This window comes from Macaca thibetana, chromosome 13 (genome assembly GCF_024542745.1).
Source record: "Macaca thibetana thibetana isolate TM-01 chromosome 13, ASM2454274v1, whole genome shotgun sequence".
NCBI classification, from domain to species: Eukaryota; Metazoa; Chordata; class Mammalia; order Primates; family Cercopithecidae; genus Macaca; species Macaca thibetana.
Window position 1 is genome coordinate 381,490 of NC_065590.1, and position 25,329 is coordinate 406,818.

Sequence of the window (25,329 nt, forward strand, 5' to 3'; positions counted from 1 at the left end):
CACGGCAGGTGCAGGTGTGGAGGGTCTGAGGGCATGGGAGTAGGAAATGCCAAGTGAGGGCTTCTGTTTTCTCTGTGAAACATGCGAGTTACCAACCAGAGCAAGGGAGAGGCAGAGAGAGGAGCAAGCTGCCTGTGGGGCTGGGCGTGCATTGAGGCAGTGACAAGGAATTCATGGCAAAACCAACCCACATCATAACGGTAGCCACGGAGAAAGCAGGGGTCAAAAGCTTTTATTTCCTCTCTGATTATTCAGTCACAATTGTCAGTGGAAGAAGTCACAAAGTGTAGAAATTTAGCCAGGAGAGTTTTATCTCTTAGAAAGGGTTGCCACCTGCAGGCTGGCCATCCCACAGGTGGGGAAACGTGGCCTTTAGCAGAAACCAAAAGCAGGCACTTCAGAGGAAAAAGCGGCGAGGCTGAGGCGTATGCCCAAAGACAGGAACTATACATACATATTCAGTAAGTTATATGAGAGCCTTATGAATATTTATGAGGGGACCCTAACACATGCAACTGAATAACCCTGTGTGTTGCATAAAATCCGTGCTCACTTTGGGGTGGAAACGTAACATTAAATGCCTAAAGTTAGCCTCTAAGGGTCAAAAGGTAAAAGTTAGAACATTAGCCAGGCACAGTGGTGTGCGCCTGTGCTCCCAGCTACTTGGGAGGCCGAGGTGGGAGGATGGCTTGAGCCCAGGAGGCAGAGATTGCAATGAGCCAATATCATGCCACTGCACTCCAGCCTGGGCAACAGAGCCAGACCTGCCTTTAAAAAAAAAAAAAAAAAAAAACACAAAGGTACTCACTGCACAGCCTCTATAATCTGGTCAGAACCAGCCCACAGTCAGTGGTGTCTTATCAGGAGAAAACTACTGAAGTCAGTCTCTTGTTCAGTCAAACCCATACTTATGCTTTGTGGAGTGGAGTCTGGAGGCATCAGTTAGCATCTGGCAGTTGGTGAGTTAGAACATTTATTCTTTTAGTGTAGGGGTATGTGACTTTTGCCTGGCATGGCCTTAGTCTTATTTATAATTTAATAATTTATAAGCCACAAAGAGTATATTCTGTCAGTCTTATGATCTCTGTTTCACCACCCTGGATTTATCCACCATCCATTTGGACACCACCCTGGATTTGTCCAGCTCTCCACCATCTCTTGTCCTAGGTACAAGCAGTTTCTCCAAGTACGTGTCTACACCCAAGCAACCACTGGACTGTTTCCTGTCACTACACATTCATTTGCATTTCTAGTGTACTGTAGTCCCTTCTTATCCATGGTTTTGCTTTCTGAAATTTCAGTTACTCAAGGTCAACCATGGCCCAAAAATATTAACTGGAAAATTCAGCAATAAGCAATTCCTAAGTTTTAAATTATGTGTTGTTCTGTGTAGTGTGATGAAATCCTGCACTATCCTGCTCCATCCTACCTGGGACAGGAATCATTCCTCTGTTCAGCTTTTCCATGACGTCTGCCCTCCCTGCCCCTTAGTCACCAATGAGCTGGCTCCGTGATTAGATCCACTGTTGTGGTACCGCAGTGCTTCTGTGCAAGGCACCATCATCTGACTTCATAATGGCCCCAAAGCAAAAGGGGAGTGGTGCCGGCAATTCCGATATGCCAAAGAGGAGCCTTCCTTTAAGTGAAAATGGGAACACTCCTGACTTAAGAAAACGAAAATCACATGATGAGGTTGCTAAGATCTACAGAAAGAACGAATCTTCTATCCATGAAATTGCGAAGAAGGAAAAAGAAATGTATGCCAGTTTTGCTGTCGCACCTCAAACTGCAAAAGTTATGGCTACAGGGTGTGAGAAGTGCTTAGATAGGATGGAAAAAGCATTAGATTTGTGGGTAGAAGACGTGAACAGAAACATATTCTGATTGACAGCAACTGTGTAGCACCAGATTAACTTCATCTGGATTAAATTTGATCACTGGTATGTATGTATAGGAAAAGATATGGCAGATGTAGTGTTTGGTACTATATGAAGTTTCAGGCATCCTCTAGGGGTCTTGGAAAGTACCCCCCAAGGATACTCGATCCAAATGAAGTAATTCCATACATACTCATTTTTAATCTACCTTTTTCACTCTGACTAATTATCTTGATCTAGATCCATGTTGCATCAACAACTTGTCCCTTTTTATTGCTGAGTATTCCCTAGTGTGGCCACACACAGTGTTTACACATTCACCTGTTAATGGAAAACCAGGTGGTTTCCAGTTTGGAGATTTTGTTAAAAGGCTGCTGTGAACATTTATGTATAAGTCGTTGCATGAGCATATTTTTTTACTTCTCAGGTAATTACTATAAAACAAAAAAACAAATCTGAATTATGCAAGGAGAGAATTTATTCTAAAGGACTGTTGTGGGGGTGTGGTGGTGATCATTGCAACAGAGAAATGCTGCAGTGCCCACTGGCAGCCTTCCCATATGATCTGCAAGTGTCTCAGAGGTTAGGCAAGTGGCTGATCTTGTATAGGGAGGCGTAAACGTGGCTACAAAGAACTGTTATGGGAAAGTGGGCTGAGCAAGAGGGTCACCATTGAGGAGGTCTTACCCTGCAGACAGCCTGTTCTCAGGAGGGACCCTCAGGAGGGCTGTGGGTTGGCACAAGCTGCAGGTGGGCCAAAGCTCAACGGCCTGGAAAAGGAGAGAATCCGAACCAAGGTTTGCTTACAGGCATTTTGTTCTTATTGATCTGTAGGGACAAGCAGTTCAGCTAATCATTTGTGATGCCAAGACTGGGAATTTAGAGGGTCTGTGTCTGGCCTGGTCAGAGATAAACAAGGGAGCATCTGGGAGTCTTATCCAAGTTATATGGGAAGTCACTGGTTCTTTCCAGTAGGGTGTAATCTGGAACAAAAGAGTGGAGGAATTCCTTAACCTTCACTATTTCTAGGAGCAAAGGGCTAAGAAAAAATTCAGTACTGTGAAGAGTCAGGATTGAAATGGCTAGATCATACAGTAGGTGTATGTTTAACTCTCTTCATACACTGCCAAATGGTTTTCGATCCTGGTGGTACTATTTTATAATCCCATCAGCAGTGTACAGGAATCCCAGGTCCTCCACATTCTTGCCAATACTTTTTATAATCAGTCTTCTTTGTCCATTCTCGTAGGTATAGGTGTGAGAAGGTGTCACATTGTGCTTGTATCTGCATATCCTTAATGATTAATGATGTTGAGCATCTTTCCATGTCCTAATTTTCTATCTGTGTATCTTCTTTGGTGAACTGTCTGTTCAAATATTTTGTCCATTTAAAAAACTGAATTGATTTTATCTATTGATTTTTAAGTGTTCTTTCTATATTCTGGATACAAGTCTTTTATCAAATACAGCCTTTGCACATATTTTCTTCCAGGCTGCACCTTAGCTTTTCAGAAAGCCTTTGGGAGCTATGGCTTAGTGCAACGGTTGTGCCAGGTTCTCCTCAGCGATCCCCCTGATCACAGCCACCCCCATAGGTTCTCTTTCTTTCTTTTCTTTCTTTCCTTCTTCTTTTTTTTCTTTTCTTTTCTTTTCTTTCTTTTTTGAGACGGAGTCTCCCTCTGTCGCCCAGGCTGCAGTGCAGTGGCGCGATCTGGGCTCACTGCAAGCTCCGCCTTTCGGGTTCACACCATTCTCCTGCCTCGGCCTCCCGACAGGTGTCCACCAACACGCCCGGCTACTTTATTTTTATTTTTAGTAGAGACGGGGTCTCACCGTGTTAGCCAGGATGGTCTCTATCTCCTGACCTCGTCATCTGCCCGCCTCGGCCTCCCAAAGTGCTGGGATTACAGGCGTGAGCCACCGCGCCCAGACACAGGTTCCATTTCTATATCTGTGGTTACCTTCTGCAAGCTAGGCCGAAGTCCCAAGCTCCAGACCCATGGCTCCGACTGCCCACCGTTCAATGCCCTTTCGATGTCCCATGCAAATCGGAGCTCACCATCCTCTCCCCAGACCCGCTGCTCCTCCAGAAGCCCCGTCTCCATGAACGGCCCTGCACCTACCGGGCTAGAGACCCAGGAGTCGGCCTTGTACCTCCTTCCTTCTCACTTCCACCTCCTGTCATCCAGAGCTGTCAGTTCTTCCTCCTGAACATCTCTGAACACTCACCTTCTCCGCCACTCACCACAGCACCATTGTTCTCACCTGCACCACCCACCCAGACACCTTTCCTTAGACGGGTGGCCAGAGAAAAACTTCTCAAATAGAAGTCGGGCCATGGCACGCCAGTGAGGACCTTCCAGCGGTCTCCTGTGCACTTACACAAGGTCCAGACTCCTTCGTGGGGCAAATCAAGCTCTTGACGATCTGGTCCTTGAGTAATGTGGGGGCCTCTTGCCCACAGCCCCTCACACTCTTCAAAGCCGGCAGCTGAAGAGCCGAGCTATGGCTGTCTGTGGAGTTCGTCCGCCGCTCCCTGCACGCCCGCCCTCTGCAGGGGACGGAGCCCCGTTTCCCCGCTTCCCCACCTGCGCCCAGCGGCGCTGCCGAGAGTGGCTGGGAAACGCCGGGCTTCGGCGTCAGGAGCGCCAGCTCCACTGCTCACCGCCTGTCACTCTGGGAAAACAGCTCTGGCGCCAGGCTCCCCGTAGGTAAAACGGGGGCAGTCATCCCTCCCCTCCTCAACCACACCCGTCAGAATCAGAAGCCACAAATCATTCTCCGCCACCCAGCACCTGCCTCGGTCTCCTCCACCACTTTCCCCACCGATGGGAAGACGGGACCGGCGCCAGGCCCAGAACAGGCCCAGACTGGATGAGGCCAGCGAAGCGCCCAGGGACAAACGTTCGGGCAGCGCCCACTCTCGGGCTCGGGCAAGTGCAGAGTCGCTCCGAGAGCCACCGTCTCCAGAAGACGCGGCAGGCGCCGGGCTGTGCCTGGAGCCCGAACACCCCCTGAGCCGCCCGCCCCGCGCTGGGCCCGCGCTTCCGGGATTGGGGCCCCTCCGGCGGCGGCTGCCTGTGACGTCATAGGACGCGCCCGCTTCTCGCTGCGGTGATCTGGGCCAGCGGCCCTGCGTTCGCGCGGCTGTAGTTCCCCGGCTGGCTGCGGTCACTGGTGTCAGTGCTCAGGCGCGCGCCGCCCTTGACCTCCGGCCCCGCGAGCGCTAACTCAGCGCAGGAGGATCGGCCTCCGCCGCCAGGTAGGAGAGCCTGGCTGGTTCAGGCCAGAAGGGTGTCCGTGGCGCGGGTCTCCCGCGGAGCGCAGAACTGGGACCGGATTCCCAGCCGCTTCTGACCACACCGACGGGGCAGACCTTTCTGAGCGCTCACTAACTGCAGGGTACGGAGATGGGCATGTGAGAACCTAGGGGACCGGCATGGGGGTTCCCGGCGAGTGAACGGTGGTTTGGGATCCGACGTACACACCCGTGTCTCAGGCTTTGTTTGATGGAGGCTGCTTTTTCCACCTCATGTCGCCGCCCCTTTGCTTACAGACTCTTGCAGAGTTGGACTGAGCTCGGGCCGTGTGACATAGTGGTTGTTGCAGAAGCCCCAGGGCCACTTTTTGACTGGCACCTTGGGCACCTGACGTCGTCCCCTTCGAGCCTCAGTGTCCTCTTCTGTAAAGGGAGGGCGCGCTCCCTGAGGGGACCGCTGTCAGGTTGGAATGAACCTGCATGTGTGTGTCACCTGGGAAGGGAACAGGCAGTGGGGCCTGGGGTTCTCCTGGAGAGCTGGTAACCAGCCTTGTCCCTGAGGCAACAGCCAGAGGGCGCCTGTACTTTCATCTTATGAAGTATAGCAGGATAAAATACAAGCCTGGACCACTTCCCATGTGGTGTGCAAGGAACTGTTGATGGGGAAAAGGGCCTTGGGCTATAGTCCTAGGAATTTCAGGGATCCTGATGATGGCTCTGGGATCCTCGTCTCCCGGATCCTGCGTTTTTCTCTGCAGGCTCTGATGCTGGTGTCTGGTAGAAGAAGGCTGCTCACAGCTCTGCTGCAGGCTCAGAAGTGGCCCTTTCAACCCTCCAGAGACATGAGACTAGTACAGTTCCAGGCACCCGACCTGGTGGGGCCTCACTTGGGCCTGGAGACAGGGAATGGTGGAGGGGTTATCAACCTCAATGCCTTTGACCCCACACTCCCGAAGACGATGACACAGTTCCTAGAGCAGGGAGAGGCCACCCTCTCAGTGGCAAGAAGGTAAGTAAGTGGGCAGCATCGCCCTGAAGCAGCTGCCCTGGTCCCCCCGCACCCTCCCACTGCATTCCTGTTCTGGGAAACAGCACCAGCAGGTAGCTCTTTGGCAAGGGAGGAGAGTAACCTCACCTTTTATTTCTCACCTGTTCTCTTAAAAGATTCTTAGAAATCTTATGTAATAACATCTTCAGTTTTCAGCGGAGAAAACTGAGGCCTAGGGGAGGGGATTAACAATTTCAAGGCCATACATTTGGTGCTGGAACCAGGACACTCTATTTCATCACACTGCCTCCTCTGGGAATGAAGTCCTGGACTGACTGACGGGTCTGGGCCAGGGGGTCCTAAAAGGCATCTTATGCAGCTGGGGGAGTGATAGAGACTCCCAGCTCCTACAAGGAGATGACTGCAGGGAGGTTTTTTACAAGACAGTTTCTGGGTTTGGACTAGATTAGGTGAGAGCGTCCCTGAAGCCTGGACCCCTACAGAATCTGGTCTAAGGAGCTGATGAACAATAAATTAAAAACACGTTAAGATGTCATTTTCATCTATTAAAATAGGAAAAAATACAAATGTTTCACGGCTCACAGTATTAACAGTATGTTCCCATATTGCCATATTCCGCAAAGATGAGAAACCTCCATGTCCCTCATTAGGGACTTGGGTATATCTCTATACAGCAGTAATATGCAGCCACAAGCAATAAAGAGGACGCCCTCTATGTATTGTTACATATTGTTAAGGAGAGATCTCCAAAACCAGTTGTTTTTGTCAAAAGTGTAAAGATTGGTGCTTTCATTTGCATACAAAAGGCTGGGAGAAGAATATCCATAGAGTAGCTGCGAAGAGCCAGGGGAACAGGGGAACCAGAAGGGGAACGGGAGGCCTTTCTGTGTATTCCAGTTTGTGTCTTTTACATGGACATGAGTTACCGAAGCGGGAGCGGAAATCAACACTGGAAAAATAAAAGCCCTGCTCTGGTATCAAAGGACGATAGCTCGGCTTGATTTTCATACTGACTCCGATGGTTGATAGAGCTAGGAAATATATTTCAAAAAGCAAAACCTGTAGCTGCTGCAGGATCTGCCCAACCTGCCGGGATTGCTGACCTGTTCCCAGCCAGACCCTCTCACCTGCTGTGGTCTCTACAGAGCCTTGGCTGCCCAGTTGCCAGTTCTCCCACGGTCGGAGGTAACCTTCCTGGCTCCAGTCACACGGCCAGATAAGGTGGTGTGTGTGGGCATGAATTATGCGGACCACTGCAAAGAACAGAATGTGCCCGTGCCCAAGGAGCCCATCATCTTCAGCAAGTTTGCCAGCTCCATCGTGGGGCCCTATGATGAGGTGGTCCTCCCACCAGAGAGCCAGGTCAGTGCCTCCCCACGCCCTCCCTCGTCACTGGGCCATCGCAAGGGCGTTCTGAGCTCAGTGTTCAGCCTGCTGGAGCCAGCTCTTGCTCAGTAGTACATTCAGCAGAAACTCTAGGGGATTATACACTCAGTAATAACGGTGGCCTTGGGAAAAAAAGTTAATGTACGTGTTTTCCTGATTACAAAAGCAATGCACCTTCACTGGAGGTAAAATGGAGACAAACATTTAAAAATTACGTCACCCGTAATCCCACTGCCCAGGGCTTGCAATATTAATGTTTTTCTGTCTGTCTTCCCAGTGTTTCTCCACTCCTGCATATGTTTATACTGTACATACACTTATCTTTTACTTAAGACTCCATCAGGAGCATTTTTTCATGCCATTAAATATTCTCCCTGACATATTTAGGTTACCACTGAGTTTGTTATATAGGTTAGTTTACTCCCGATTACCTTATTGCTGGATACTGTTTCTAGTTTTCGGCTTCTATAAATAAATGTTGCAATAAACATCCTTATATAGAAAAGGCTTTCATGTCCATTAATACATTATTATTTCCTTTGAATAAACCCTTAGAATTTAAATATGTCAGAGTATAGGCAGTATTTCAAAACTTTTGAAAAATTCTGCCAACTGGCCTTTTAAAAGATCGTAAAAGCAACTCACACATCCACCAGTAGTGTATATACCCTTATTAACACTGGTTACTTTTTCTCTCTGATTTTTATTTTAGAAATGTCTTGGAAATTATAGAAAAGCTGGGGAAGTAACACAGTGAACGCTCAGATAACTTTTCCACCTGATTTCATTGTAAACATTTGGTCATATTTCATTGTTCTCCCTTGCCTTCTCCCTGCCCTCCACATGGCAAACATACACTTTTTTTTTTTTTTTTTTTTTTTTGCAGGGGGTGGGGTGAAGGAGACCTTTTAAAACACATTGGGAATATTAAGACAATTTAGTGAGAAAAACTTAAATAGGCATCTCCTAAGAATAAGGACAGTGGCTGGCATGACCATCCCACCATTATCACTACCAAGAAAATTAACTTGAATAATATTTAATATAAAATCCAGTTGCCCCAATTCCCAATCAGAAGTACTGCTGACTGCCCCAAAGGTAACTTTTAATTTGCTTACTTTTTTTATTGCTCCTTGATCAACCAAGGCCACACACTGTATTGTTTTATCTCTTTAGTGGTTTCAATCTAGGACAGGGTTCCATAGACCTTTTCTTAAAGGGCTGTTTTAGTCTGTTCTCACACTGCTGATAGACATACTTGAGACTGGGCAATTTACCAAAAAAAAAAAAAAAGAAGTTTAATTGGACTTACAGTTCCACGTGGTTGGGGAAGCCTCAAAATCATGGCAGAAGGCAAAGAGGAGCAAGTCACATCTTACGTGGATAGCAGCAGGCAGAAAAGAGCTTGTGCAGAGAGACTCCCATTTTTAAAACCGTCAGATCTCGTGAGACCCATTCACTGTCGTGAGAACAGCGCGGGAAAGACCTGCCCCCAGGATTCAGTCATCTCCTACCGGGGCTTCCCAAAATATGTTGGAATTATGGGAGCCACAAGATGAGATTTGGGTAGGGACACAGCTAAACCATATTGGAATTATGGGAGCTACAAGATGAGATTTGGGTAGGGACACAGCTAAACCATATCAAGGGCCAATTAGTAAATATTAGGCTTTGAGTGTCAGATGGTCTCTTTTGCAGCAATTCAACTCTGCTCTTGTAGTGTGAAAACCACCAGGGACGATACAGAAATGAATGGTGGGTTTCCATTCAAACTGTTACAGCAGACAGTGAGCTGGCCATAGTTTGCCAACTCCTGATCTCAAACATGCTCCCTGCCCTTTCCTTGAAGAATCCAGTTGTCTCATAGCGTGTTTCACACCCTGGGTTTGTCTGGTTGTTTCTTCATGATTAGTGTCAGGGTAAGCATTTTTATCAAGAGCTCTACAAAGATGTTATACATTTCCCATTGCATCCCACTGGGAGGCTCATGTCAGTGGTCCCAGAATTTGACCACTTGGTTTAGCTGACATTGACTAGGTCCCTCCATTGGGAAGACGCATTTCCATTTTTGTAATTAATAAGCAGTCTATGAGTGGTAGTTTGAGATCACATAACTATCTTACTGCCCCATAGCTTCTCATCCAGGGATCCTGTGGTCATCCTGACTGAATCCATTATTGCATTGGGGGTTAGAGAACAATGACCTATTTTTTTTTTTTTTTTTTTTTTTTTGAGACGGAGTCTCGCTCTGTTGTGCAGGTTGGAGTGCAGTGGCATGATCTTAGCTCACTGCAACCTGTGCCTCCTGGGTTCAAGTGATTCTCCTGCCTTGGCATCCCGAGTAGCTGGGATTACAGGCGTGTACCACCACACCTGGCTAATTTTTGTATTTTTAGTAGAGACAGGGTTTCACCATGTTGGCCAGGCTGGTCTTGAACTCCTCACCTCAGGTGATCCGCCTGCCTCGGCCTCCCGCAGTGCGGGGATTACAGGCGTGAGCCACCGTGCCTGGCCAAGATCAATGACTCTTCTCAATCATGCCTTCTGTTTTTATTGGCTGGCATTCTTCTATGAAGAAAAGCTGCCTCTCCTCTTTTTATTCCTGTGTCTTCAGTATCACTGTGAATTCATGATTTTTGTTTTTACTCAATTGTTTGTAATTCATCATTTACATTCTTTAGGTGACCTCAGTTTGGCCAGTGAGGGGCCTTCAAGTTGGCTCCATTCCCGTCACTTTTTGTATATCCTAGCTTTTTGACCAAGATGTTCTAGGCTTATCATGTACTGTCTGTCTTGGACATGGAATTAGCCATTTCCCCGAGGAACCCGGTGCTTCTTAATGGGGAGTGGTATTAAGAGACCAGCATCTGGGTGTCACGTGTACTCATACCAACTGGTTATCAGAAAGAGCTGCCAATTTTCAAATTATATCTATTTTGTAGTTGTATTTTATGGATTATGGGAGAGGCTGAGCATATTTTCATGTTTTCTGGCCATGTCCATTGCCTTTTTGTGAATTGCTTACTCAAGTCCTTTGTGGGATGTCAATCTTTTTCTTACTAAAGTGAGTTAATAACATTACAGCATTTAGAATAGTCCCTGACATACAGTAAGGTTACATATTGCTGGAGGATATTACTTCGTATTTATTCTTTGTTAAAAGTATCCAGAGTAACTTTTAAACTCAGTGCGCTGGACACATGTTGCTCTTCTGCAGTCACAGTGGGGACAGGACCTGTGCCTGCATCCCGTGATGCTGTCTGTCACTGCCCAAAAAGTATTGGTCTACAAGTCACACCTCCCTTGTCATTCACTTGGCTCTGCTTCGTGGTGATGGCAAACATGGGCTGGCACCCAAGCCCTAATGACAAAGGTCCAGGCCCTTCAGCACCGTGTGCAGCCTCTCAGCATGGACAATGGGCCCCGAAGTCACTGCAGCTCACTGTTCTTCTCCCACCCTACAGGAAGTAGATTGGGAAGCAGAGCTGGCCGTGGTCATTGGAAAGAAAGGCAAGCACATCAAGGTGAGGTGGAAAGGTGGGGCTCCCAGGCCAGAGTGTAGCAGAGGCCCCAGCTCCTGCCTCTCCCAGTGCTGAACTCTCACCAACACACAGTGCCAGCTGTCCCTGACCCTGGGAAGCGGTCAGCCTCCTTGCTCCCTGACACTGCCTTGCCCTTCACCCACCTTTGGCTGGTCCTGGCTACTAACACGGGATAACAGCTTAGAGATCCTTTACCAAAGGTGTTGGTGTCACCCGTGATCTAACCTCCTGTATGGCCACATCCCCTGCCCCATAGGCCACAGATGCCATGGCCCACGTGGCCGGCTTCACTGTGGCCCATGACGTGAGTGCTCGTGACTGGCAAATGAGACGAAATGGGAAACAGTGGCTGCTGGGGAAAACCTTCGACACCTTCTGCCCTCTGGGCCCTGCCTTGGTGACCAAGGACAGTGTAGCAGGTAGGTCCCTGGTCCCTGCCCCCTTGTACCTACCATTGCACAGAAGAACAGTGCTCCAGGGAGGAGCGTAGGTTCAGGTACATGCGGTGCCTGCCCTCCCTGGCCACCCTTTCACTGCTGACTCCACACAGGGCAAGTCTCTTACCCTCAGCCATGAGTTCTCCCATGGGCTTCCTTCCCAAGCCCCCTAGAGGGAACACAACTGCAGAGGATGTGAAACTGCAGGAAGTAAATGACAACACTGAGCTGATGGGTGGATCAGGCTTCCTGTGGCTGCCGCCATCTGAAACAATCTAAGTTGAACATCATGGAGCATAGTTATCACAAGGTTCTGGCATCTTCCATAGTACAGGACATGAGAACCCGTGTGACTCACTCAGCCATTGTTGAAACAGAACAGCACCGACCACATACAGTGAGGAGACAGCGCCAGGACGGGGGCAGTGCCCCAGAGCGTAGAGCGCAGCCTCTTAACACAGCCGCCCACAACTGTGGTGGAGATGGGGGGAGGTGTCCATGTGGGCCAGCCATGCCAGGATGCCAAAGACCCCATTACCTCACAGCACCCCATGCAGAGTCCTTAGTAAAGTTAAATTGTGTTTCAGCTGCTCTACTTAAGGGGGGTAGAACACTAAGACCACCACCAACAGTTGAAAGTGCTGGTTAGCCAGGATGTTCTTACACTAATCCATCCCCTGCCATCTTCCATTACATGAGGCTTCACTGTCCTGGCTAGAACTATTACCTCACTGCTTTATAGATGCTAAGTCTTTTTTTTTTTTTTTTCTTTTGGAATGGTCTTACTGTGTCACCCAGGCTGGAGTGCAGTGGCCCAGTCTCAGCTCACTGAAGCCTCAATATCCAGGGTTCAAGCGATCCTCCCGCCTCAGCCTCCTGAGTAGCTGGGACTACAGGCATGCATCACCACGCCTGGCTAATGTTTTTATTATTTTTTATAGAGACAAGCACTCACTATGTTCCCCAGCCTGGTTTTGAACTCCTGAGCTTAATCAGTCCTTGCCTGCTTTGACCTCCCAGAGTGCTGTGATTACAGGCGTGAGCACCAGGCTTGGCCCTGCCCAGGAGACATTTTTGTATCTACAGGTGTCATCCTATGCTGTAGACAGATGCCCTTTTTTTTTCAAGGCAAAAACCGAGCCATTTTTCTCTCCCTCTTCAGAGTCTGGAACATCCTCTCAACTCAGCCCTGTGACTACTGCCGGGTGCTCTTGGCGGGGATGCAGGGAGGCCTGAAAAGGCCAATGTCTATACAGAAAGTTCTAACGTAGAGCACTGAGTCAATGTGGGCACAAAGCCCTTTCACCTGGCAAGTCACAAAGCTCCGCTACAGTTGTGTTTATGAAATAGTGGGGGGCTTAAGGGGGGAAAGGGATAACCCCAAGGTACCATCTTTGCATTTCAGATCCACACAACTTAAAGATCTGCTGCCGAGTGAACGGGGAAGTGGTCCAGAGCAGCAACACCAACCAGATGGTATTCAAGACGGAGGACCTGATAGCCTGGGTCTCCCAGTGAGTGCCAGGGCCTGTCCTGCCAGTCCCACTCCATCCGCCCACATGTGGAGGCTGAGCTGAGCCCTCCACCCTTGGCTGTGGCCACCTCAGCCAGCCCCTGGTCTCACCGGGTCCTCTGGCTTTGCTCCAGGTTTGTCACCTTTTACCCAGGGGATGTCATCCTGACTGGGACCCCCCCAGGTGTCGGTGTATTCAGGAAACCTCCTGTCTTTCTCAAGGTAGGTTAGCGAAAAGGAAAGAGAGCAAGGGCCCAGAAGGCCTGGCAGGCTTGGCTCAGACCTCAGAAGTACAGGCTTGTGTGGATGTACATGTGTCTGACGGAAGGGCTGACACTCTCATGGCCTGCTCTGTTGCAGAAGGGGGATGAAGTCCAGTGTGAGATTGAAGAACTAGGTGTCATCATCAACAAGGTGGTGTGATGGCTCCTGCACAGGCCCTGGACATAGGATGGGGGCATCTGCTCCCACTCAGCCTAGCCCAGGGAAAGGCCCAGTGACAGGTATGGGCAGGTGCCGGCCCTGAAGCCGCCTCTTCTGGGTAGAAGGGAGGAGGACTGAGCTCTCTTCAATAAATTTGTCAGGCCAAAGCAGCAGCTTGGCTTCTGCTGTTTGTCTTCTTTTGGGCTTTGTTTCATGGGACAAGTCGGGGCATTTTGTGGGACTGGGGAAGAAGAGAGCAAATACACACGCATACGCCACAAAGATACTCCTGGGCTTGGGAAAAGACAACCTGTCTGGTCCCCTTGTTTATCACATCAAAGGAGGGAGAAAGCAAGAGATGGCAAGGGACAATCAAGCCTCAATGATTATATTTATAGACCAGCTAAGGGTTTGCAGCCTCCTCTCCGTCTTCTGGCTCTAGGACACGGCTGTGTTGTGGGGCTGAGAAGTCTCGGCACAGGCTCCTTCTCACAGTTCTAGCTACAAATGAACTGCCGGATAAACTATTCTAGTCTTTGCTGATTCTCCCGGCTGGCAAAAGTAGGGGACAGGTGGAGCCTGGGGCCTGCAGGGCTCGGCATCTGCTGCAGAACCTGGGCCATGGAAGATGGGCCATGAGTACCCTCAACACAGAGACTGTGTCCACCGGGCCCAGGGGCCAAGTCTGTCCCCCAGAAACCTGCCGTGAGACCTCAGTGTTTTGTGCAAAAGCTGCCTCAAAGCAGCCCTAATACCCCACCTAGAAGGATGAGCCAGTGATTTGGGAGACCAAGAGGCAGGAGACCATCCCATCTTCTCCAACCCATCACCACGTATGTTGCTGGAAGACACCAAGTAAATCCCAGGGTCTTAATGAGACACCATCACGCCAGCCCTGTGGGGTGATGGGGACGTAATTGGGTGTCCCTGAGCCACTCTATCGGGGTGGGAACGGGGACAGAAGATGGTGACAGTGGCTCCTCTCACCCCTAGGTCTCTGAAGGTCCAGATAGCACTGATGGCGAGCTTTGGGTCCACACACTCTGGAGAGGAGAGAGAGGTGAAGGCTCTAGGTAGGGAGGACAGGGAGCCACTGGGCACAGGGTTCTCTCCTCTTGTGTAAAGCAGCAGCCCAGGGAGGGCTAGAGCTCAGACCGGACAGAAGACCCTCTGAACTCTGCAGCCGCCTTCCTAGAGTTGGGTTCACTGTCCGGCAGGGGGCAGCAACCACCAGCAAACACCCCTGCCTCCAGGAGCCTGGGCTGACTGGCTGGGACTCACCAAAGATCCCTTCTTCCTGGGCGGTGGCCTGGAGGAACTGGAACAGCTGCTCTGTGTAGCCCGACTCTGCGGAAAAGAGAAGACCTAGACCTGGTGCCCTACACAGACAGCCTGCCTTGCGGACTGCAAGGGAACAAGGGCCTCACCAGTATTGGGCAGCTGGCCCTGGTGGAGGAAGGCGGCAGCCTGTGCAAAGGCCTTGAGCAGTGGGCTGAGCAGGCGGCAGAGGAAGAGAAAGAAGTCTGGGCAGTGTGACTGCTGGCTGAGCTGGGGGGGACAGGCTGGGGTGAGCGCAGCTCCCCACCACCTCCCTACCACCTCCCTCCAGGGGCAGCTTCTTGAAACACACCCTGAAGTACCGGCCCTCAGCCTCTTCAAAGTCATCACTGTCACTATCAGTAAAGTCCCCACTTGGTTTCCACAGCAGCTTCCTGCTCAGTCGCTGTCGCCCTGTGTCACAGGCTGACCGGGAGCCTGGGGTCTAGGGGCCATGGAGCCATAGTTCTCTGACAGGCTGGCCAGGGATCAACCGTATACCCCCAGACCAGGTACATGCAGGTGAATCCAGTAAAAGCAGACCTAGAGACCCAAGAGGTTGCTCTGCAGAAGCTTTTTAACTTGATGTGCTCCCATTAATCCAATTTTGCTTTGGCTGCCTCTGTTTGTAGGGTATTGCTAAATAAACTTTTGAGCAAGGTGTAGTGGCTCATGCCTGTAATCCCAGTACTTTGTGACACTTAAGGGGGTGGATTGCTTGAGGCCAGGAGTTCAAGACCAGTCTGACCAACATGGTTTAACCTTGGCTCTACTAAAAATACAAACGTTACTGGGGCATGGTGGCACACACCTGTTATACCAGCTACTTGGGAGGCTGAGATGCGAGAAAGGCTTGAACCCAGGAGGTGGAAGTTGCAGTGGGCAGACAATACGTCACTGCACTACAGCCTGGGTGATAGAGCAAGACTCTGTCCGAAAGAAAGAAGGCAGGCAGGAAGGCAGGAAAGCATTTTTGCCCAGACTAATGTCCTGGAGATTTTCCCCAATGATTTCTTGTGGTAATTTCATAGTTCAATATTTTAAGTCTTTAAACACTTTTGATTTGATTTTACATATGACAAGATACAGAAGTCTAGGATTTAGTTTCATTCTTCTTCATATGGAAATCTAGTTTTCTCAGCACCATATACTGAAGAGACTGTCTTTTCCCCAGTGTGTGTTCTTGGTATCTTTGTGAAAATGAGTTCAGTGTAGGTGTGTGGATTTGTTTCTAGGTTCTCTATTCTGTTACATTGGTCTATGTGTCTGTCATTATGCCAGTACCATGCTGCTTTAGTTATTATAGCTCTGTAGTATAATTTGAAGTCAAGTAATGTGATTCCTCCAGTTTTGTTCTTTTGGCTTAGGATAGCTTTATCTATACTGGGTCTTTTAGGGTTCCATATACATTTTAGGATTTTTTTTTTTTCTATTTATGTGAAGAATGTCATTGGTATTTTGATGAGGATTGCATTGAATCTGTAGTCTGCTTTGAGTATTATGGACATTTTAACAATATTGATTCTTCTGATCCATGATCCTGGAATTTCATTCCATTATTGGATGTCCTCTTCAATTTCTTTCATCAGTGTTTCATAGTTTTCGTTATTGAGATCTTTCACTTCTTTGGCTAATTCCTAGGTGTTTGATCTTATTTGTGGCTATTGTAAATGGGATTACTCTTTTAATTTCTTTTTCAAATTGTTCACTGTTGGCATCTAGAAATGCTACTGATTTTTCTATGTTGATTTTGTATCCTGCAACTTTACTGAATTTGTTTATCAGTTCTAATGTCTTTTTGTGTGGAATCTTTAGGGTTTTTTCAAATACAAGATCACATCATCTGCAGACAAGGATAATTTGACTTCTTCTTTTCCAGTTTGCATGCCCTTTATTTCTTTCTCTTGTCTGATTACTCTAGCTAGGACTTCCAGTCCTATGTTGAATCAACAGTGGTGAAAGTAGGCATCTGTGTTGTGTTCCAGATCTTAGAGGGAAGGCTTTCAGTTTTTCCCCATTCAGTATGATACTAGCTGAATGGTATCGTGTTTTAATTTCAAGTTCCACTTGTTCATCGTAGGTATCTAGGAACGTGATTGGCTTTTGTACATTAACCTTGTATCCTGCAACCTTGGTATAATTACTTATTAATTTTCTAATTTTAAATTTTCTTTTTTTCTTCCTTTTTTTTTTTTTTTTTTTTGAGACAGAGCCTCACTCTGTAACCTAGGCCAGAGTGAAGTGGTGTGATCTAGGCTCACTGCAAACTCCACCTCCCAGGCTCATGCGATTCTTCCACCTCAGCCTCCCAAGTAGCTGGGATTACAGGCATGCACCACCATGCCTGGCTAATTTTTGTATTTTTGGTAGAGACAGGGTTTTGTCATGTTGCCCAGGCTGGTCTCCGAACTCCTTGGCTCAAGTGATCCACCCACCTTGGCCTCCCAAAGTGCTAGGATTACAGGTGTGAACCACTACGCCCAGCCTAGAATTTTTTTGTTTATTCTTTTCAGATTTTCTATATAGACAAACATGTCATCTGCAAACAGAGAGTATATTTTTTCCTCCTTTCCAATCTGTATACCTTTTGTTTCCCTTTCTTGTGTTATCACATTAGCTAAGACTCCGGCACAGTGTTGAATAAGAGTGGTGAGAGGAGACATCCTTGCTTTGTTCCTGATCTTAGCAGGAAAGCTGTTTCTCACTGTTAAGTACAATGTTAGCTGTAGGATTTTTGCAGATATTCTTTATCAAGTCAAGGAAGTTCCCCTCTAGTACTAGTTTACTGAGATTTTTTTTTTATCATGGGTGTTGTATTTTGTCAAAAGTGATTTCTGCATCTATTAATATAATCATGTGATTTTTCTTCTTTAGCCTGTTGGTGTGATAATTTGTATATCTAAATAAGTTTGAATATTAAACCAGCTTTGCATACCTAGGATAAATCCCTCTTGGTCTTGGTGTATAATTCTTTGTTTACGTTGTTAGATCGTACTTGCTAGTATTTTGTTGAGGAATTTTGCATCTATGTTCATGAGAGATATTGGTCCCATAGTTTTCTTTTCTTATAATGGCTTTGTGTGATTTTGGTACTAGGGTAATACTGTCGTCTTAGGATGAGTTAGGAAGTATTCTCTCTGCTATTTTCTGGACGAGACTACACAATAGTGACATAATTTTTTCCTTGAATGTTTGGTAGAATTCGCCAGTGAACATATCTGGGCCTGGTGCTTTCTGTTTTGAAAGGTTATTAGTTATTGATTTGGTTTCTTTAACACAGATAGACCTGTTCAGATTGTCTGTTTTTTTTCTTGAGACAGGCTCTCATTCTGTTGCCCAAGCTGGAGTGCAGTGGTGCAATCACTCCTCACTGCAGCCTTGACATCCTATGCTCAAGCAATCCTCCCACCTCCAGCTCCCAAGTAGCTGAGACAACAGGCACGCACCACCATACCCATCACATTTTTTATTTTGTAGAGACAGGGTCTCACTATGTTGCCCAGGCTGGTCTCAAACTCCTGGCTTCAAGAGATCCTCCCACCTCAGCCTCCCAAAGTGCTGGGATTACATGCATGAGCCACCATCTCCCAGCACAGATTTTGTATTTCTTCTTGAATGAGTTTTGACAGAATGTGTATTTCAAGGAATTGTTTCATTTCACCTAGGTTATCAGATTTGTGGGCATCAAGTTTTTCATAATATTCCTTTATGATCCTTTCATTATCCATAAAAGGACATTAGTGATGTCACCCCTTTCATTTTTCATATTAGTAATTTGTGTCTCCTTTTTTTCTTAGCCTGGCTGGAGGCTTATGAGTTTCACCTACCTTCAAATAAGCAGGTTTTGATTTTGCTGATTTTCTCTACTGATTTCCTGTTTTCAATTTCATTGAGATGTTTTAGTTTTTATTGTTTACTTTCCTCTGTTTACTTTGGATTTAACTTGCTCTTTTTTCTATTTTCCTAAGGTGGAAGCCTAGATTACTGATCTTTGACATTTCTTCTTTTCTAATATAGAATCTAGTAATCACTTTAATTCATTCAATGTTATAAATTTCTCTCTAATCACTGCTTTTGTTACATCCCAGACATTTTTGATTAGTTGTCTTTTCACTTTCGTTAGTTCAAAATCTTGTTTAATTTCCCTAGATTTCCTCTTTGGCCCAGATATTACTTAAAAGAGTATTGTTCAATCACCAGGTAATTTGATGGTTTCCAGCTGTCTTTATTTTATTGGTTTGTAGTTTAATTCTGCTGTGGTCTGAGAGCACACAGTATATGACATATATTCTTTAAATTTGTTAAGGTGTGTTTCATGGCCCAAAATGTGGTATCTTGGTGAATGTTCCATGCCAGCTTGAGAAGAATGTGTAATTTTCTGTTATTGGATGAAGTAGTCTGTAGATGTTCATTATATCCAGTTGATTGATGATGATGTTGAGTTTGACTATGTTCTTACTGATTTTCTGCCTGCTTGGTCTGCTGATTTCTGATCAATGAGTGTTGAAGTCTTCAGCTTTAGTAGTGGATTCATCTGTTTCTCTCTGCAGTTCTGTCAGTTCTTCCCTCACATATTTCTATGCTCTGTTGCTAGGTGCATACACACATTCAGGATTGTTATGTCTTCTTGGAGAATTGACTCCTTTTTCTTATGTAATATCCCTCTTTATCTGTGGTAACTTTTATTGCTCTTCAAGTCTGCTCTGCCTGAAATTAATGGAGATATTCTGGGGGTGTTTTTGATAAGTATTAGTATGGTATATCTTTCACCATCCATTTAATTTTAATCTAGGTGCATCTTTATATTTAGAATGGGTTTCTTGTAGACTACGTATAGTTGTGTCAGATTTTTTAATCTACTCTGACAATCTCTTTTATTTTATTTCTTTCTTCCTACCTTTCATTTTATGTTCAAGGGGTACATGTGAAGGTTTACTACTACTTGGGTGAACTGCATGTCACGGGAGTTTGGTGTACTGGCCATTTTGTTACACAAGTAACAAGCAGAGTACTCAATAGGTAGTTTTTCAATCCTCACCCTCCTCCCATCCTCCACCCTTAAGTAGGCCCCGGATGTCTGTTGTTCCCTTCTATGTGTCCATGTATACTCAGTGTTTAGCTCCCACTTATAAGTGAGAACATTCATTATTTGGTTTTCTGTTCCTGTGTTAATTCACTTAGGATGATGGCCTCCAGCTCTATCCATGTTGCTGCAAAGGACATTGATTGCATTCTTTTTTATGGCTCTGTGGTGTTCCATGGTGTATATATAGTCTATCATTGATGGGCATCTAGGTTGAATCCATGTCTTTGCTATTGTGAATAGTGCTGCAATGAACATATGCCTGCATGCGTCTTTAAGGTAGAATGGTTTATATCCCTTCGGGTATACACGCAGGAATGGAATTGCTGGGTTGAACAGTAGTTCTGTTTTAAGTTCTTTGATAAATCTCCAGACTACTTTTTACAGTGGCTGAACTAATTTATGTTCTGACCAGCAGGATATAAGCATTCTCTTTTCTTCACAACCTCTACAGCATCTGTTATTTTTTGACCTTTTTGAGATGATATCTCATTGTGGTTTTGATATTGAGTATTTTTTCATATACTTTTTGGCTGTGCAGATATCTTTTGAGAAGTGTGTGTTCATGTCCTTTGCCCATTTTTAGTGTGGTTGTTTGCTTTTTCCTTGTTGATTTAGGTTCCTTATAGATTCTAGATATTAGACTTTCGTTAGATGCATAGGTTGTAAACATTTTCTTTCATTCTATAGGTTGTGTATTTACCCTGTTGATAGTTTTTTTGCTTTGCAGAATCTCTGTCTTAGTTGGTGTATTTAGACCATTGGCATTCAAAATGATTATTGACATTGCTAGAGTAATATCTACTATATCTGTTACTGTTTTTTCTATTTGTTGCCTTGTTATTTGTTCCTATATTTTTGTCTTCCACTCTTTTTTTTTGCCTTTTGTGATTTTAATTCAGCATTTTATATGACCAAAAAAAAAAAATAAATTGTCTGCATATTTCTGCTATGGTCTGAATATGTTCCCCCAAAATTCATATGTTGAAATTTAATCACGAATATAAGAAGTAAGGCCCTTAGGAGGTGATTAAGTCATAAGGGTGGAGCCTTCATTAATGGATTAGTGCTTTAATGAAATAGGTGACAGGGGGCTATTCATCTTTTCCACCACGCAAGGACACAGCAAGAAGGTGCCATCTTGGAAACAGGGAGTGAGCCCTTATCAGACACCAAACCTGCTATTGCCTTGATCTTGGACTTCTCAGCCTCCAGAACTATGAAAAATAAATTTCTCTTATTTATAAATTATGCAGTCTAAAGTATTTTGTTATAGCAGCCCAAGTGGATGAAAACAATTTCTTTAAAACAAATACCTTTCTTCTTATGTTTTTCACTTCTTTTAGTGTTTTCCTTAGATTTGTAACATACATCTACAACTAATGCAAGTCCACTTTCAAATACCATATACTACTTCATGGCTTGTACCAAGCACCTTATAATAACAAAATAATCCCAATTCCTGCCTCCTCTCTCTTATATCACTACTGTCATTCATTTCACTTATACATAAACATACTTAAGTATATATGTTTCTGTGGATATATATACACATATATGAATACATGATTGAATACGTTGTTGCTATTATTATTTTGAACATGGTTATCTGTTAGATCAATTCAGAATTTTAAAAAATAACAGTTTCTATTTTATCTTCACTCATTCCTTCTTCAGTGCTCTTTCTTTATATAGAACCAAGTTTCTGACTTGTATGTTTTTCTTTGAAGAACTTTCAATATTTCTTACAAGGCATGTGTACTGACAATAGATTTCCTCAATTTTTGTTTGTCTGAGAAAGTCTGTATTTCTTCAGTTTTGAGGAATAATTTTGCAGGGTACAGAATTCCAGGTTGTTTATTTCTTCTCTCTCAAGATGTTGAATATTTCACTTCATACTCTTCTTATTTGCATGGTTTCTGAGAAGGCAGATGTTATCCTTCTCTTTGCTCCCTGTAGGTAAGGTGGCTTTTTCTTCTGGCTTTTTTTCAATTGTTTTGTTTTGTTTTTATTTGTTTGTTTGGAACAGAGTCTCGCTCTGTCACCAGGCTGCAGTGCAGAGGTACAATCTCAGTTCACTGCCACCTTCACCTCCTGGGTTCAAGCGATTCTCCTGTCTCTGCCTCCCAAGTAGCTGGGATTACAGGTGCCCACCACTATGTCCAGCTAATTTTTGTGTTTTTAGTAGGGATGAGGTTTTGCCATGTTGGCCAGGCTGGTCTCGAACTCCTGACCTCAAGTGATATATCCATCTTGGCATCTGATCAAACTGCCTTGGCCTCCAGTAGTGTTGTATTTATCTTTGATTTTTCTAGTTTGAATATGCTATGCCTGGGTGGGGTTCTTTTAGCATTTATTCCGCTTGGTGTTCACAGAGCTTCCTGGATCTATGGTTTGGTGCCTGATATTAATTTGGTGAAAATCTCTGTCATTTGTTGTTGTGGTTGATTTATTTAAAAGGTGATGTCTGGCTACGTTGCTCAGGCTGGAACCTTCCACAGATGTGATCGGCAAGGGAATTTTGACCTGCTCCATTTCTGACCTGGGCCAATTCACCCCTCTGTTAGGCAACCTGGTGGTCCCCCGTTCCCCAGAAGTCACCATGCTAATGCCAAACTTAGTGCAGACACCCAGGCGGCATAGTGCGCTGCAGCCTGGAACTCCTGTACTGACTCAAGCTATCATCCTGCCTCAGCCTCCCGAGTAGCTGGGACTACAGGTGTGTGCCACCACATTGATTTATTTTTTGAGACACGGTCTCACTCTGTCACCCAGGCTGGAGTGCAGTGGTGCAATCATGGCTCACTGCAGACTTGACCTCCCAGGCTTATATGATCCTTTCACCTCACCCCACTGAATAGATGGGACCAGAGGTGTGCACCATGCCCAGCTAATTTTTTAATTTTTTTGTAGAGATGAGGTCTCCCTATGTTACTCAGGCTATTATTGTTTTAAATACTATTCCTGTTTCTTTCTCTTCCCTTTGTTTCTCTTCTCTTTCTTGCATCCTCATTATGTGTATGTTTTTTATTTATTTATTTTTTCTGTAGTTGTTGCACAGTCCTTGAATAGTCCATTTCACTTTTTCAGTCTCTTTGTTCTTTGCTTTTCTGTCCTGGAAGTTTCTATTGATATATCCTCAAGGTTAGAGATTCTTTCTTCAACCATGTCTGGTATACTCATGGGCCTATCAAAGGCATTTTTCATCACTATAACAGTGTTTCTGATCTCTAGTCTTTTTATTCTTTCTTTGGATTTCCATCTCTCTGCTTAACAGGTTCTTGCATGCTGTCTACTTTATTCATTAGAGCCCTTAGCATATTAGTTGTAGTTGTTTTAAATTCCCAGTCTGATAAGTGTAACATTCCTGCCATATCTGAGTCTGGGTCTGACGCTTTCTCTTTTTCTTCAAACTTTGTGTTTTGCCTTTTAGTATGACTTGTAATTTTTTCTTGATATCAGACATGATGTACTGGTTAAGAGGAACTGCAGTTAGTAGGCCCTTTAATAACGTCATAGTAAGGTGGCAAAGGGCAGAAGAGTGATCACAGTCCTATGATTAGGGCTCAGCCTTTTAGTGATCCTCTGTCTCTGAAATGTTAACTTCACAAGTGCTTCTTGGATTTCCCCTTTTGGATGGAACAGGACAGCTAGACCTCTGTATACACCTAAAAAACAAACAAATATTGAACTTTAGCCAATGTATGCATGTTGAAATGTTTGAGGGGGGGCAGGAAAAATGTACTGATGTCTATAACTCACTTTGAAAGTCATCAAGACAAGATGGATTGATAGGTGGAAGGATAGATAGACATGTGATAAAGCAACTACAGTAAAATGTAAATTGTAAGGTCTAGGTGGTGAGTATACAGGTTTTCATTGTACTTTTTTTTTTCAACTTTTTTGTATGTTTGAAAATTTCATAATACAATGTTCAAAAAGTTAGCCCTACAGCCTAGGGAAATAGGTCAGAGTCAGTAGGATGAAATTTAATGCCAGTGAAGGGCAAGTGGTCTCTTCAGGTGCAGATGCTGTTTTGCTTACGTGAAGAATGAGAAAGTCATTTTCTGCCAGCTGTTCATGTACGTAGGGAATGGGCTGCACTCAAATGATGTGCTTCTGTAGAAGATGCTGAATTCATAGATGTTTCCATCATCTCTGGACAAGGAATTGGGCATACTATCCTACTCCAGACCATTCGCATCTTCTTAAGGTGAGATATCCCAGTTTCTAAGAGACTTTGGCAAATGAGTTGTATCAGTCAGGATGGGCTGAGTTTTGCTGCAATAACAAAAGACTCCCAACTCTCAGTGCCATCTCCCTCACATTCCACATCCAATGTGAGTTGGCTGTGGCTCGATCCATGTCGTTTTAACTCTGGGACACAAGCTGACAGAGTCTGGTTTTTATTTAGAGCATTCCATCTAGTAGCAGAGGGAAAAGAGACATGACAAACACAGGCTGGCTTTTACAGAAGCCTTGTAAGGGGCTTATGATGCTCCTACACACATAGCATCGGCCAAAACAATTCTCATGGCAAGGCCATAGTTCAGCTAGATGCAAACACCCCATCCTCCAGCAGGAAGAGGCACAGCTGATGATGACCAACAGTCATTGAATCTACCCCAAGGAGATTATCAGAACGATCTGAGGTCTAAGAAAGGCAAGGGAACTAGGGGAGAGGCGGCAGAGGAATGACACGCTGGTTTTATTCAAACATTTTAGAAAATGCAGGACAAGATGTGCTCTGCACAGCTCCAGGGGCAAGTGGAGGACATTTCTACCAGCTAGGAGTCACAGGCTTCTGGTTGTCACGGGAAGCACATTCTGACAGGAAGGACTACCCAGCCATAGGGAACACCAAGGGCACATTGTTATCTGGGCTGCTCAGTGTGCCCAGGACAGTGATGACACTTAAAGACAGTGTTGCCCTCCATTCGCCCCCTCCCCATAAAGTACTGGGCCCAGCCGCCCACACAGCAGTGAGCTCCCTGTCCCTGAAAAAATGTAAGCAGACCCTGGGTGCTCCTGGACAGAGGGCTGTGGATGGAGCCCCTGCATGGCAGGGTGAAGCAAGACCACAGCAAGCCAGAAGAGGGTGTGTCTAGCCCAGGGTACACGCAGGACAGAGCACCTGGCAGGGAGGCTGTGCTCCTTCTTGCTAACATGTGCCCCCCTCAAGCTGCCAGGAAAACAAAATCACATAATGAAGTTGCTAAGATCTACAGAAAGAATCTTCTATCCATGAAATTGTGAAAAAGGAAAAAGAAATTTGTGCCAGTTTTGCTGTTGCACCTCAAAATGGAAAAGTTGAGGCTACAGTGTGTGAGAAGTGCTTGGGTAGGGTAGAAAAAGCATGAGATTTGTGAGTGGAAGATGTCAGAGAAACGTATTCTGATTGACAGCAACCGTGTAGCACCAGATTAACTTCACCTAGATTAAATTTGATCACTGGCAGGTATGTGTAGGAAAAGACATGGCTT

The 25,329-nt window shown here is 45.6% G+C and overlaps 2 protein-coding genes across 4 annotated transcripts in view; both read left to right on the top strand.

Moving 5' to 3' along the window:
* The first annotated feature begins 4,998 nt into the window (after positions 1-4,998).
* Positions 4,999-13,619, top strand: LOC126934318 (fumarylacetoacetate hydrolase domain-containing protein 2A). 2 transcript variants are annotated; one of them, XM_050755145.1, is made up of 8 exons: positions 4,999-5,139; positions 5,895-6,145; positions 7,291-7,507; positions 10,996-11,055; positions 11,330-11,492; positions 12,916-13,024; positions 13,158-13,245; positions 13,384-13,619. In XM_050755145.1, the coding sequence occupies exons 2-8, from the start codon at positions 5,901-5,903 to the stop codon at positions 13,444-13,446; spliced, it is 945 nt and encodes a 314-aa protein (XP_050611102.1). In that variant the 5' UTR covers positions 4,999-5,139; positions 5,895-5,900; the 3' UTR covers positions 13,447-13,619. The 2 variants fall into 2 exon arrangements, with proteins under 2 accessions (XP_050611102.1, XP_050611103.1); XM_050755146.1 differs by lacking the exon at positions 4,999-5,139 and adding an exon at positions 5,191-5,279.
* LOC126934319 (fumarylacetoacetate hydrolase domain-containing protein 2B) overlaps positions 4,999-25,329 on the top strand; it is a 32,412-nt gene continuing 12,081 nt past the window's right edge. Inside the window, exon 1 of one of the 2 annotated variants that reach the window (XM_050755150.1) lies at positions 4,999-5,139. The gene's annotated coding sequence lies outside the window, so the exon portion shown is untranslated. Of the gene's footprint in view, positions 5,140-5,212; positions 5,280-25,329 lie in introns of those variants that run through there. The other variant, XM_050755148.1, reaches the window with a different exon arrangement.

Coding starts and splice junctions, on each gene's coding strand:
- LOC126934318 (XM_050755145.1), top strand. CDS start 5,901: ATGCTGGTGTCTGGTAGAAGAAGGCTGCTCACAGCTCTGCTGCAGGCT. Junction 7,508..10,995: donor TCCTCCCACCAGAGAGCCAG/GTCAGTGCCTCC, acceptor CCCACCCTACAG/GAAGTAGATTGGGAAGCAGA. Junction 13,025..13,157: donor CTGATAGCCTGGGTCTCCCA/GTGAGTGCCAGG, acceptor GCTTTGCTCCAG/GTTTGTCACCTTTTACCCAG.